Here is a 15,902-nt window from a genome sequence, read left to right on the forward strand (position 1 = left end):
AGCCAGCGTTGAGTACCAGGGGCCGAGGGCACATTCCACAACATCGCAATCTGTCGCTTAAATAGGACAAAGGCGAGGTTGAAAAAGCTGTGAAAGTGTTTGTCCCCCTTAGCTTTAGGGCAAAGTCCAAGAAGGCATGACTCAGGTGATATATAAGGGCATGCTAAGCGAGCTTAGTGGCGATACCTGTGTTCTCCGCCCATGCTCTCAGGAGCACAGGGCACTCCCAAACCATATGAAAGAATCCAGCCTTGAGTGCCCGGCATTGAGGGCACTCAGGAGTTGTTGCAGGAAATATGGTTTTGATGTGTTGTGGTGTCAGGTATGCATGATGCAACTAATTAAACTGTGTGACACAAAAACAAGGTATGGAGTAGACCTCCTTCACATGTTGGAGCCCAGGGGACCAGCTTTTCTCCTTCAGTGGTTGTGGGAGATCAGGATCCCATCTAGTGCAAGCCTCCACAGATATCTCAGATGTGGCAGTGGACAGTGTTGTGCACAGGATTGAGATTGCACGCAGTGTGCAGCCGCCAGATAAGAGCATGTGCAGTGTCCGTGATTGAGGTGTAGTCTTGTTTGCGTGTTGAATGGCGTGGTGTGTCAGAGAATGGCCCGCCCCGAAACCATACATGTCTATGATGTCTGGAAAGGACATAAACTTGACTTCAGTGTAGAAGTCCCCCAGGTAGTCAATGTCTGCCTCCCACCACAGTGCTGGGTCGAATCTTCTGGCCAACTCTTGGAGGCCTGGCAAATGCCACACTGGTTGTTGTGGGGAGTATGGCAGAAGAGGCCTCCCACCATGTACATTTCTTCGCCAGCAGGAACAGGCCACCATCATCTGGTGCATTACCCTCTGTGGGTGAATTCCCAAGTCAGACAGCCATGTATAAATGCGGGTCCCCTCTAGGACCATGAGAATGTCCACTCTCTCAGGGCAAGGGGCCATGCATAGCTAGTGCAGCGGCCACTGTAAACGCACAGCTTTGTAGTACAGTTCATAATTGGGAGGAGCAAGTCCCCTCCAGAAATGTACACTAGACCACAGATAACGCCACTCGACTTCTGCCCATGCCCCATATCAACTCCAGCAAGAGGCTAAAAAATCACCTGGGGAGCAAGATTGAAAATGCAGCAAAATTGTATAGGAGGTGGGGTAAAATAAGCATTTTAGAGATTGCTACACGATACAATGGGAATGGAGGCAAGGACAGCCAGAAGGGGGTGGATTTGCAGCTCGATCCAAATGCCTTATTGGCATTGTCCGCCTTGAGGTCCTTATCTGCATTATCTACATAGATCCCTAGGTATTTAAACATATTGTTGCACCATTGAAGGCTGGAGCACGGTGGGGTATCAATGTCTGGTACTGGGATCATGGATAAAGGGAACAAGCACGAATTTGCTCAGTTTACCCTGAGGCCCAATATAGCCCTGAAGTCCTCCCGTAATAACATCAGGCCCGGAAGGGAGCCGGTCGTTTCTCGCAAAAAGACAAGGACATAATCTGCATATAGCAAGACTATATGTTGCCTAACCCTGTGCCTGGATCCCCCATTGCTATGTGTGAAGGTGTAGTTTAAAGGCAAGGGTTTCCATGTCTATGATATCAGAGGAGATAGGGTCAGCCCTGCCTGGTACCCCTCTGTATTACAAAATTGTACGAAATTAACTGGCCTGTCCGGACTCTCGCCATAGGGCAATTATGCAAGGTACGAATCCTGGGCTGAAGCGCATACTTTCCAGAGTCTCCTATAAGTAATCCCATCCTAAGGCGTTGAATGCATTCTCTATGTCTAATGACACTGCAGTCTACCCATGAGACCCAGTTAGGGTAGCCTGTATGGAACATAGCAAACGACGAACAGTAAGGAGCGTATTTTGTCTAGGTATATACACCGATTGATCTGCATGGACCAGCATGTATCTCACAGGGAGAAGACGATTGGCTAGCACTTTCTCAAGTATCTTGCAACCAAGATTTAAGAGAAAGAGTGGACGGTACGAGTGAACATCTAAGGGGTCATGGTCCCGCTAGTTGACAACCACAATCAGCGCCTCACAGAGTGAGTCTGGCAGCCTACCCACAACCATAGCTTCATTGTAAATTGTAAAATGTAAATGTAAATTGATACTTGTATAGCGCACTACTCACCCGCAGGGGTCTCAAGGCGCTTGTATGAATACCGCTGTGGAACCCATCCTGTCTTTCCCTGTGAGGTGTCCACTCCTGGGCACCGCCAAGGTGGAGGCCAGGCATCCTTAGCGTTGTGGGGGCCGTTGTGGAGATTAAGCAAGCTATTGCTCAGAGTTGCAGAGTGGGACTCCATGATTGGAATAGGCACCAAGGCGAGAATTATCAGGTCCGTGGAATTTTGAGCCCAAGACCCGCCGAGGCGGGGAATTGAACCCTGGTCCCGGGCTAGACCTCTGCATCAGGGTCTGCCGCTGTAACCATTGAGCCACACTTCTCCACTAGACCTGGTCGTGTGGGAGTGTGTCCCCTGCCTTGTTTGGGTTACAAAGGTACTCCCAGAAGGCCTTGTTAATGGCTGCCTGTGAGGGTAACATGATTCCATCCCCCAAAATAATGACTCCTATCAGTGAGTGCAGTTGATCCACCTTCACTAGCCACACCAGTATACTTCCCGAGCGGTCCCCCTCAACATGCAGGCGGGCAAGCCTCTTCTTATATTCATGCCACCCGAAGCAAATCTCCGATTCCCTTTGTTGTTGTCGCAACGGCCAGAGCTGCCCAACTTCCATGGAACTGCTATTTCAAGGTGACGCCGATCACGTTTGAAGGTTTCCAGCTCCTTAGTCAGGACTTGGCAGAACCCCCCACGCAATAGACATTCAGTGGCCCCTCATAACCACCTTGTATGCATCCCACTTCAGAGGAAACAGCTCCATGGTAAGGGACTAATGACCAATTCTGTGCACAACCAACGGGTTGGGGAATGACTGGTGCCCGACCTCGAAATAGAAGAAGCAGAGGAGTCAGGAAGCACCCTACTCAGGACCAAGTGGCCAAGGAACAGGCACAGGCCTGGGGTGCATTCAGGACTGAGTGTAGTGGGATGCATCATTCAGGATGATATGCGGGCCCAGGGCAGAGCTCATTAATACACGTCTGGTTCGGCCGCCATCTTGGCTATGGCCCTACTAACTTTACACTCATAACTGTATTGTATAAATGTATTCATTGTACTTAATGATAAAAAAGGCTGGGTATGTTGAATTAAAACTACTTATTAATAAATAACATTTTTAAAATATTTTGGTTAATATTATGTACTTTTATTGTAAAATAAACACCCTGCATACATAGCACAGTGAAAAAAAGACCCACAAACTAAAGTAAAACATTTGTTTATCGCATTCATTATGTAAATATTTCCATTTTGTAAAAAGTAACGTTTAGAATCGCCAAATAAATGTAATACATTTTTATAATATAGGTATAATAAGAAACAAGAACAATGTAAAAATAAGATGTTTAACATATCATTATAACTATTCCCAAACAAGCCCTAACTAAGTTGCTTAACCTGTAAGGTAAGTATACAAAGAAACGTATGCAGCCCTAAATACATGAACACCAACATTTAAAGATATATATTTTTTGCACATATAAAGCAAAAATTAGAAAAAATAATTTATAGATGTAAATATTTTAAATATATGTATTATATAATGTATAAACGAAACACTACTCAAAAAATATAAACCCCTGAAAAAGTACCTAATTTCTAACTTAAAAGCAACAAATTACATAATCACAATACACCTAAAACATTAACCACAATATCCTCCAATAAACCCTACAGCTTGTAATAAAAAAAACAGTAACTGTAAGACCCAAAATAAATGATCCCATTTAACCCCTTGCATGCGTCGGACGGCCATTATTTCCCCAGCAGCAAATTCCACGGCGGTCAAGGGGTTAAAAAATATTTTTATAATTATTTGGAATGTAATTAAAAAAAATTATGAATAAATTGCCCTTTGTACTTTCAAAGGGTCCCGTGCCATGTGCGTCACGATAGCGAGCCTTTTTAGGCAACATCACATGGGCAAATTTACTAAGTGACGCAACTCAGCTCGCCATCAAATTTGCTGCACTGTGTTGCTTGAGAGAGCAGGACAGAACCAAATTTACTAAGGTATGGCGTTGTTGCTCCTTTGCTCTGTGCTGATGCTGTTTACGTTGCCTTGCGTCATGCACACACTCTCGCTCCGTAGTGCAAGGAATGAGTGTGATGTCTGGCCTAGGATTTGTACTGGAAAGATGCCCTACTGTTATACAATTCTGTACTTAGACATACTGTAAAGCTTTCTAAGTTGTTATGTGTACTGTACAGTACAGCAGTACACATGCAAAGTTAGTAAAGTTCAGAGAAAATAAAACCAGTGGCGGGAGGCACAGGTAAGAGTGGTAAGCGATGTGGCGGGGCGGAGGCGGTGTGGGGGCGAAGTCGACAGACAACGGGATGGGTCAAATTAAATAAAAAAGTTAATAAAACTACTTACCTTGCTCTCGCCATATCGTTGACTCGGCGATGTGGTGAGACAAGGTAAGTGGTCTTATTATTTTTCTATTTCATTTCACCTATCCTGTCATCTGTCGACTCCCCCCTCCTTCACCCCGCCCCGCCTCACCACTCTTACCTTTGCCGGCCGCCACTGAATGAAACTTGAGGAGGCATATTTTTTTAGGTGCAAAGCCCTGTCTTCCATTTTTCACATATAGGGCTTTGCCACAAAAACCATGAATGGTTGCTTAGGCATGCCTGTGTACCACTCATAGGTCACCCCTTGATGTAAAGCAGGTCATCGTGCTACAGTGAGTTACTTCCCAGCGCAACTCGTGATTTGTCTGGATGGTAAATAGTTTTTCAAGAATTTGCTCCGCTTAACATCACTCTGTGACTTTGAACTGGTGCAAAGTGCTCCTAAATCTGGTATGTTGGACCTTCGAGTTTCAGTATTACAATTTCATGTATGGTTTTGAAACTGAGAGCACCAAAGGTGGTGGGGAGAAAAGAGCCACAATTGTCAGGCGTGCCACACATTGCTACCTATGTAGCTCTCTTATTGTATCATTTTACAGAAACAACCTGCTCTGTACAATGCAGGTTACACAGGACGCCCCTTATGACCTCATATTGGGCTCATAGTTGGCACAAACGTGACACTGCCGTTTATAACCTAAGGAACAGCTGGGTATATTGAGAGTATGGTACCCAGAATTCCTATATTTCTAAGACCTTAATGGCTATTGTCAAACAGTAAGAGCAACCCGCGCCCTAAACTGAAGACAACACTGCCACCTGGTGGCTAAAAAGAATATACCATCTGGAAAAAACTATCTTCCATTAAACCCATTAAGCCCATCCATATTTTGACGCGAATTTTCTTTTTTTCCCTTAATTTTTATGTAATCGTTTATTTTATGTTAGTAAACATGCTGCCAAGCGTCCTCCTCTTCAGAGGGGTTTTCACTAATAAGGTATTAAAGAAAAACTGATAACATGTACCATTATTTAAATGGGCTGAAAGTACTATTCTAGCAGGGCCGTTTCTAGGTGTTTTGCCGCCCTAGGCAAGAATTGAAAAATTCTCCCTACCTTTTTATCACCATAACTCTCTCCCCCTGTCATCCAGTCTAGAAGAATTCATGCATTAGATATAAAGGAACTTGTATTTAACATTAAACAATAAAACACATCAACAATAGTATTGAAGTAGAACAGGTTTACATATGTATAATGGGATTTTTTTCTTCAGACCTAGACAAGCTCTGTATATAATAGCTCTTAAACATATTACACGGCTTCAGCTCGATGCAGCTCTTCATTTCCCTAGCCGCTTGGCCTCTGAGAGCAGAGTCCAAAAAGTGTGCCACATTGTGACAAACTCTGGTATGGCAGTGGCATGTGAACATGTACCCACGGGGACACACTGGGGCCACAAATTAATTTTGCCGAGGACAGCCGATATTGTAAAGGCTCACATTGTCTTTCAGTTCAAGGATGTTGTCATTTTTTGGACATTCCAACTGAGGGGTGATAAGGAGAATGTCCGATGTCCCTTCTGGATCCGCTGGCCTCTGGTCACGCTGGATGTTCTCCCACCGCTTTCTCCTCCGTAGCATCCGCTACCGCGTCCTCCTTCGGGTTGTCCTCCTCTGCTCTCCTGCTTTCATCTCATTGCATCTGAGTTCCCCTCCGCAGTTCTGAGCCATCGGAATATAAAGTCCCTCCTCTCCCTTGCATCGGAAATATTACACCGGCAACAGAGGAAGAGGCAAGGAAGCAGGACTCCTTGGTGCCCCGGGGCTCCTGCCACAAGCCCCCAAAGCTTTTTCCTTACAGTACTCCCCTACCAGGCTTGGCCGATCGCCCGGCAAAAGAGTCCACCAGAGCGAGAGAGAGGAAGTCCACATTGGAGCGACCTAGAAGGTAATACTGAAAGGACTGGAGGGCCCATTTAATGGCAGAGGCGAGTCTGCAAAGTTTGGCCATCAGCCAACACAGCGTAACCAGATTGGTGTCACCCCATGTGCTGGTGTCATCCTGGTGTCACCAGGTGCGGTCCGCACCCCCCGTACCCGCCTAGTGACGCCACTGGAGAGGTGCAAGGTGAGAGCAGGTGATTTAATTTATGAAACAGATAGTGATAGAATGCCTTAGATTCTCGGATGTTTAAGCATCTAAGTGACAAAGAGTATTGCATACTGCCAAACTGCTTCCTTCACCTGACCCACATATGGTAGTAGCTTTACCTCGGTTTGGTGCAATTCTTTGTTATTGCAGTTTCACACACACAAGTATTCATTTGAATCTTTCAGCTGCCTGAGCTCCCTATCTGATCTATCCACATCAGAGCCATGGTATTACGTTGAAATCTTCTACAACAATATTTAGAAAACCATGGGGCATATTTACAAGACCTCATCGCCACAGGCACGTCACTTTTTATGACCTTCCTGTGGCGATAGGGGCTTTGCCTTATTTACAAGGCAGCATTAAGCCACTTAACGCTGCCTTGTAAATAATGCCTCTCTCACAGTGTGACTGGCTGGGCAGACGTATCACCCTCTGAAATGTTGGTCCCTTTCTCTGCAATTTTGTCATGTTTATTTATCTCCGGTCATATGGTCTGCTTATGAATTGCACACCAGCAATTTCCACTGTCAGCCGCCCCTCCCCTCTACACCACTATCCACACTCCCTGGGGTCAGCACTTAAAATTGCAGTGAGCGGGATGGACGGAGATCCCCTGGAACTTAGAGCTGAATAAATCGGAGCAGACATTTGTATAGGCCTCAAATCGCCAAATCTCTTCATTTTCTTTTAATAAAGAACTCTCTATTTAGGTGTTATTTCTCTGTGAATCCGATATTGATTTAAAAAACTGTCTCTGTGTGACACAGATGGAAAGCCTTCAAATTGGTAGTAAACTGCCCTGAAATGTGAGACTATCAGAAGAATGCAAACAGGGTGAAATGAAAGTTGTACATTCCTATTGTTTTTTCACGGGGGAGGACAGACACAGTTTTGGCAATTTTTTTATACATTACTCCAGATTTATCCCTTCCAAATCCTTAGCTATTGATTGTTATTAAAGGGATTGCCCAACTCATGTTTTTTGCCGCCCTCCCCCCTCTGCTGCCCTAGGCAGCCGCCTAGGCATGCCTAATGGTAGAAACGGCCCTGTATTCTAGCTCTTTACCGTGGCTCTTATCGCGTTGAGCTTTTAAACCTGTAAAACAAGCTATGCTCGATCAGCTACCTGCCTCTTGTCTTTCCTATGGTTACTAACACAGTCTAGTTCTGTACCATCAACGGCCTGTTTGATGAGTGATGATAGTCGCATTTTGATGACATCCCCTCATCTCGAGTCCTGAGGAATGAACACTCTTTAGAATGTTAGCGACATCACTCAGCAACGTTAGCTCCATAATTATCTGTGGGCCTCTTTCTTTGTACGAATTTCAGCCTACACTTTTTTTTACCGCAAAGCACTTGGTTGCATATTTATGAGCCGCTTGCACCTCCAGAGCATCACATTTTGTGACACTCCGGCTACCTGAACGACAAAATCATACCTAAAAGTCTTCAATCCAAGTTTAGTGCCTCTATGGACTAGGATTATTAACACATCTCTGCTGCAAGGAACCATCCCAGACATCCTCAAGGCAGGCCAGGTATCCCCTATCTTAAAGAAACCATCAGCGGACCCGTCAGACCTGAATAACTATCGTCCAATATCCAACATCCCTACCCTAGCCAATTTGCTAGAAAAATGTGCACACACGCAGCCTAGCAACCATATAGATCATTTCAACTTGCTTGACCCATTCCAATCTGTTTTTTGAACAGGTCACAGTACCGATTCAGCCATGACCCACACAATAGATGACACATTAAAAATATTAGACCAAAACGAAGCCTGTTTACTAATCCTGCTTAACCTATCCTCAGCCTTTGTCACAGTCAAACACGCCAATTTACTAGACCTCTTGAAACACAGAATGGGACTATCAGGAACGGTTCGAAACTGGTTCACTTCCTTCCTTCAAAATAGAACTCAAAGATTCAAGATCAATCAATCTCTATCCAAGTCTACCCCGTCTCTTTAGGAGTACTCCAGGGATCTTCCCTCTCCCCAACACTCTTCAATCTGTTTATGGAACCACTCACAGGGTTTCTTAACTCATCAAACATCCACTACTACATGTCCGCTGCCGACACTCAACTCTACATTAAGGTCCACTCACTTAAGGACATCAAATCCCTCAACTCAACGCTACAAAAAATGCAGACCTGGCTGGCCAAAAACCACTTAAAACTCAACACCATCAAAACCAAATTCCTCCAAATCGCTCCCCACAACCAAACTACCATCATACGCGAGTGGATGAAGCATCTAACAGCACTCGACAGTCAACCTCTCATTATTAACTCTGCAAAATTGCGAGGAATTACTCTGGACAGTAAGCTAAATATGCGGGACCACATCAGAGCTGCGACTAAAGGAGCACATTTTCAGTTGAACACCCTGAGACGAATAAATCCCTTCATACCTGCAAATGACTTCAAACAGGCAGTTCATGCTTAAGTAACCCCCAGAGTAGATTATTGGAGAGTCGCTTTCTGTGGCCTTCCCAGATCGACGCCGCCCCGCTAAAAGCCTCAATCAATGCAGCCGCCAGACTCATCACAGGCTCTAAAAGGAATTGTCACATTTCCCCAGATCTTCGTGCCCTCAACTGGCTTCCTTTTGAGGCCAGAATTCATCTGAAAATCGTCTGTATGACACACAAGGGATTGCATCACAATACCCCGAGGTACGTAGCTGAGAAATTGGAACTATCGGGTGGTAACAGAACCACTAAGAGATCCTCCAATCTTCTTAAAAAAAGAGAGAGTTTTCCCTGCTTAACCCAGAAAGGACCGGGAGATAAAGTAACAAAAAAGAAGATTCCTTTCTGTGTGTTTGGATTCTAAGTCAATAATAACATTTGTTTTGATTAATTATACCAACAGCACCCCAAAGATTACATTTAAGTCAAAACATAACATTTGATGTATCTAAGTATATTTTATTTTATCTTTTTTTAAAAACAATTTCTTTCATATACTCAATGCGCACAGTAAAACAAAATCATATAGATTTTTTCAGAAGGGCATTTTGCATGTATCCATTCAATTTATCATAACAATTTATCATAGCACAATACATAATAAAAAACAATCAACTAATACAATTAAAAAAGCTTGTCGACGCGTTTCGGTGCTTCTTTGTTTGGAACACCTTCCTCAGGACTATTTAAAACATCTTCTTTTCTAGAAATAGATACATAACATTTGTTAGTTTTGTACTGTATGGGGGGATTTTTACCATTTAGCTGTTGAAGAAAAAGACTTAAAATTGTCTTACATTTAATGTGATACTATTATGTAGTACCAGAATCGATCCAGGAATTGTAGTGAAATTAATGACTCCTCATCCCTGCTGTATCGTCAAAGGATCTATACATAAAGTGACACCATGTTTTAAAATTCAGTACACAGATATAATATCGAATATTACGTAAACCAGACTTTTACTTTGACATTGCTGCTTACTTATGGTTTACACAGAAGCCGTTCATAGCATTGGCTAGACTCTTTCCAACTTTAGATAGTGTTGCCTCTCATTATTTTGTCTGGCTTGGCGTGGTCCTTAGTTCTTCACGGACTCGTGCATGGATCCCCCATCTTTTTTAATTGAGGCGATCAGCAGCGTCTAAACGAATAACGCACATATTTTAGGTATTATACTGTTTCTAATTAAATATATACATATTAATCAGAGGCGGATTTCGTAGAAATTACATGTTGCGCATATACTTGTAATACTCAACTCGGAGGTTGCTAGTTATCTATAGTCGAGATATTAGACAGAATAGGGTAAAAACCCCTTTTGTGTTTTGAAGGAGTTTATATTGTTAAATCGAGTTTATATCCCTAAACACGAACCTTTATTTTTAAATATTTAGATAGATTTAGGGCGAGTTACCACACGGCTAAGGAGTAGGGGAATTATCAATGGAAAAGCCCATTCTACTCATTTTCATCAACAAATGTTATGTATCTATTTCTAGAAAAGAAGATGTTTTAAATAGTCCTGAGGAAGGTGTTCCAAACAAAGAAGTACCGAAACTCGTCGACAAGCTTTTTTAATTGTATTAGTTGATTGTTTTTTATTATGTATTGTGCTATGATAAATTGTTATGATAAATTGAATGGATACATGCAAAATGCCCTTCCGAAAAAATCTATATGATTTTGTTTTACTGTGCACATTGAGTATATGAAAGAAATTGTTTTAAAAAAAAGATAAAATAAAATATACTTAGATACATCAAATGTTATGTTTTGACTTAAATGTAATCTTTGGGGTGCTGTTGGTATAATTAATCAAAACAAATGTTATTGTTGACTTAGAATCCAAACACACAGAAAGGAATCTTCTTTTTTGTTACTCCTCCAATCTTCTACAGAAACCTCAATGATTTACTAAGAAGAAAACTTACAACCGTACCTCCTCAGGAATGACTCCCAGGATTTGGAATATCTTGCCCGTAGACACGAGACTGAACCCATCCGCTGCATTTTTTCAAAAAAGAAGTGAAAGCGATTCTCATGGCCAAATACACTTGAACTCTTCACAGAGACACGTATATATTTGCTAGCCTGTAAATGATAGTATTCTTATGTATATGTTTATCACCTAACCCTCACTCCAATTTTTTTCTTTTAAACAATCGCGTACATATCTGCTATTCTGTTATTGCCACGAAATTGTTTCCTCTTCTGTATTAGTACACCTGATATTATTTCTCTGTTTATGTCGATCACCTGCAATTGCCTTGTAAAGCGCTCTGATACCCGCAAGGGTCTTGTTCATGCTATACAAAACCTTCAAAATAAATAAATAATTCTATGGGGCCACTCAAAACTACTTTGCGTTGCTTTGAATAGCCTCATAGATATGAAGAAATTCAAGGTAGCGCAACTCACTGCTTTTCCTTACTCTGCGCTAGGGAGGTGTTCCATGGGCATTGCTGTGTGTTCCCACGCAGCTCCCATGGATTTTGATGCTTCACCAGATTTACAAGACCACCTAAACCCGGGGACGCAGCAAAACCTTATGCCTCCCAGGGAAAGCGCAACGAGGAAAAATAGCTTTATTTCTCCGTGTATTTTTTCTCTTTCCAAGTGTACTGCTTTCTGCAGCACATATGGAAAGAGGAAAAAGCCTCCCAGGATTATTTTTGTTTAGGAAGGCGCCCCTTCCTGCACAAAAACAATCCTGCCAACAACACAGGCACTCTTGCACTATGGTGCAAGGGTGCCTACCCTGGTGATAAGCTGCGCCAGCACAGGGACAAGGACAGGAATGCACTGCATTGGACAAATATGGTGCATTCCTGCCCTACTCCAAAACCCCATAAAAGTGGCCCTGCATTTGCGGCAGTCTGGAATTTCATAGGGAAACTACAGGGAACAGCAATTGAGTATGTTTCTTCAATTTCTCACCCCATCCTCCATACTTTACTCTTGATTATCAGCAGTGCACTTAAAAAATGCTTACATGTAGCGATTTCGGTGGTTGGAGCCCTTTCTAGGGTAAATTCCAGTTGACTCGTTACAAATGGCTCCTTTTAGAACCAGTATACTTCATATACCACTGCTGAGATCCCATTTGTATCGTGAAACTTGTAAATGGTGTTTGTTTTAGTTTTTTTTTTTTTAAATAAAAGAACGATCTAAGCTCTTCCTGCTGTCCATTTTAACCACATGCGCGCGGCGGGTTTTCCCGCTGCGCGCTGAAGTTTTTAAAGCCCCGCGGTTCATGACGAGCTCAGCTCATCATGAGCGCACGGCAGGAAAACCTCATGACGAGCTGAGCTCGTCATCAGTGCAGAAGGGGTTAACTTGTTAACGTCAAAAAAAGCCATTTGTTACACAGAAGAGAAACTATTTGCATCTAGTAAGTATAATTTCGACCAACACAATGGCCCTGTATTATCTGGTCATAAGTTCTGACGTCCTCTCTTATTGTCCAGAACAGGTATGATGGGACTGATTTCTAAAGTGCCTAGAGATGAATTGTTCTGCAGGAAGGGCTTTACATCCTTTTCCATATCCCACAGCATTGTGAATTCTTCTCTGTGCTTCTTTGCCCTTCCTGTCTCGCAGGTCTGCCAGTTCGTGCTGTCGGTCAATGGCGTGTGCGTGCTGCACTTAGACTACCAGCGCATCAGCAGCCTGATCATGACGGGGCCCCGGACCCTGGTGCTTGAGGTGATGGAGGCTGTGCAGTGAGTTGCAGAGGAGCCATCAGGCCTGGACAAACCTGGGCATGACCACCTGCCATGTAGGTATTGGGTACCTCCGCATGGGCCTACCGATGAACATCTAGGGACCATGAACATAATCCTCATGCTGTCGATATACATCCGCACAAAGTAGGAGTGAATAGTGCCTTAAAGTGCTATTTGTGGAGATGCTCTCAGTTCTCATAAGTCACTCTCAGTACAGTGCAATGCCAGAGCAGCACCACCTAGCTTGCGTGAGAGCTAGTGCTGCAGCCTCATCAACGTGGAAACATGGAAGAAAACTACACCCTCAGCCTTCAGCTTGTGTTTGTTTGTGTGCTTTTAAATAGAGGTTTATTTTCCTCGTATTTGTTTGCAAAGTATACATTGGGCTAACCAGCTGTGCCCGGTCTAGCAGTAGGATTGCATTGTGAGTTTTGACTGCATATTTTCTTGTGGCATTTTCCTTTTCTTTCAGGTGTTATCTTCCCAAGATAAAACCCCTTGATCTTTCCACCCCCAACATTTCAGCTCTCCTTCAAACAGTGTCATATATGCAATGCTAAAAGTAAAGTTCCCTGGGCAACATTTGAGAAAAAAAGCAAAGGATGAGAAAAAAGTGAAGAATGTTATGTTTTATTTGTGCGAGGCATTCCCCAGTTTATAACCTTACATCACAAAAACAAATGATCTAGAAAACATAATGAGTGTGTGCTTTAGCTAAACACGATGCACTACAGGATTGGTGTAATCAAGAAATTACTTTAACAAACTCCTAAAAATTAAAACAGATGGGAAAGACCGAAGGATAGGTACGCACAAGTTAGGTAGGGAGCTAGATAAGTGAAACAAGTACATTTATTGTTGTGAAACTCCAGTCTTAAGTAGGCCTGGGCAAAGCACTACGCTGCGCTCGAGTAGTTTGCGAAGTTTGTGCAACTTTGCACGACGCGAACTGCAGGTAGCACAGTGCGAACACACGTAGCGTAGTACAGCGGTCATTTTTTGCTTGCTCGCGGTCCTCAGCGTCAAGTTGGCGACCGCGAGCAAGCAAAATGACATCCTGGTGAGACTTTTTCCTTGTTCGTGATAAGCAACATAAAGTTGCCGATCGCGAGCGTGGAAAATAAACCTCCCTGCGAGATTCTCAATGAGGGGAGGTCTGGTTTCTCATTGCGATTGGTCGCGTATGCTCGCGACCGCTCAGGATGAGAAACTACCAGTCCGCGTTGAGAAAGCTTCCGCTCAAGTAAAAATCTCCTCTAGCGGCAGAAAACTACAGCGCGCACTGTGCAAGATGCTGTTTTCAATGATTGCACCATGCCGGATGCTTGTCCGCACTGTGCAATCATTGAAAATGGCATCTTGCACAGTGTGAACATGCTACTACACAGTACGCGTAGTGCTACGCGTAGCTCTCACAGTGCGAAGTGCACTTCGCGTACCTTCACGAAGCGCTACTTCGCAAACTCAACCCAGTCCTAGTCTTAAGTTCGCTTTTGTGGGAAAAGTCAAAGAAAATATAAGGGGTGAGGCTGATTTGGTTTAAGTGCTGGTAAGACCAGAATGGACAGATAGCTGATCTATGATCTTACAGCAGTAATTTCAGAGCACAAATGAAGGAAGCTAGAAAATTGTTTGTATTTTCATTTATAGAACAATATATTGAGTTGATTGGTCTCCAGCCTGAAATCAGGTTAAAGGGCAAGTTTGCTGAAACGCAAGACATGAAGTCCGCATTCTGGACTGTCCCCTTGATGTCTCCGAGATACACTAAGGGTGCATACCTTTTGTGATGAACCTGAGCAGGTTAAATTCTCTGTAAATCTCAAGGTAGAGGACCTCTTGCCCAAGGCTGCAGAAATTAGAAGGGTTGTCCAAACATTAGAAACTATTTGGATTTGGATTACCAACATTTGGATGCCATAATTTGTAAGATTTGGAGGTCAAATTACGTATACTCATTTGAATTGCATTGCAAAGTGTTATTCAATATGTGTTCGAAAGATATATTGGTGATTCCAAATCCTGTACTGATCCTAATGGACATTCAGAGTTCCTATTGATAAACATGCCTTACTGATTTACCATGTGATGCAGAATATAGTAATGTTTAAATTGATGTTTGATTATCCAAATGACAATAGATATTGAGAATTACAATTAGACATAATAATATGGATTTCTGGATGCCTGTGGATGTCCATATCTAGTCAAGATGGTTCTCTTCTTACCCATTTAAATAACTGCCGAAGGAATGATTTCATCACAACAAGAATGGGATGGCAAAGGGATGACACCTTAAGGTGTGGTTATAAAGGTGTAAGTAGGACTTGGGATTTGTGTAGATTCAGAAAAAACCTCACAGGCAGGCTCAAGGCTCTGGTTACATTCAAGGATTTGGCAATAGTGTATTTTTCTAACAAATCTATATGACAAAATGTAAGATTTTCATGATCATACCACCCATGCTGCTTTTTCAAGTTGTCTAATTACACCCATTGTGCCTATTACTTATTTTACTCTTGTGCAATAAATCTCTCCTTGGATCGTGTGAACCACTATCTTTTCGGTTCAACGAGCGATGGACTTTACGTACTGAATATATGATCTTAAGCCATTAAATAAGTGTATTTGTAAATACAGATAACTATAAATAAAACATTTTATTATATCGAAGTATTTTAATTTACATTTTTGTGTTGACTCTGAGTACTAAATCTTGGTCATGGCATCAGTCGCTAACTATAGGAGTATTAAAAGGTGTCTTATTGAAAATGTGAAGTAGACGGAGGAATAGAGAAGTGGGCCTCCAGAAGGAACTTTACAATCCCAGAATAAAGAATTATTCTGGGAACGAAGAACACAACAGACACCCTCCGCTGCTGCTATGAGATCTCCATGTTTCAAGGTAATAGCAGCACGTCAAAAACCTACCTCCAGCTGGTTCATATTGAGCAATTGGATTATTAATGAAATGTAGACATGAGAAACACAACCCAGGAGTTGATGGGAGGGTAAAGTG

The 15,902-nt window shown here is 42.8% G+C and overlaps 1 protein-coding gene across 1 annotated transcript in view; it reads left to right on the plus strand.

Annotated features, from left to right (window-relative positions):
- LOC144768175 (DEP domain-containing mTOR-interacting protein-like) overlaps nucleotides 1-15,556 on the plus strand; it is a 150,447-nt gene extending 134,891 nt beyond the window's left edge. Inside the window, exons 10-11 of the mRNA XM_078651637.1 lie at nucleotides 12,759-13,754; nucleotides 14,363-15,556. Coding sequence (XP_078507763.1) covers nucleotides 12,759-12,884 — 126 coding nt within the window. The 3' untranslated portion in view covers nucleotides 12,885-13,754; nucleotides 14,363-15,556. The remainder of the gene's footprint in view (nucleotides 1-12,758; nucleotides 13,755-14,362) is intronic.
- Nucleotides 15,557-15,902: the final 346 nt, after the last annotated feature.

This window comes from Lissotriton helveticus, chromosome 7 (assembly GCF_964261635.1).
Source record: "Lissotriton helveticus chromosome 7, aLisHel1.1, whole genome shotgun sequence".
Classification (NCBI taxonomy): Eukaryota; Metazoa; Chordata; class Amphibia; order Caudata; family Salamandridae; genus Lissotriton; species Lissotriton helveticus.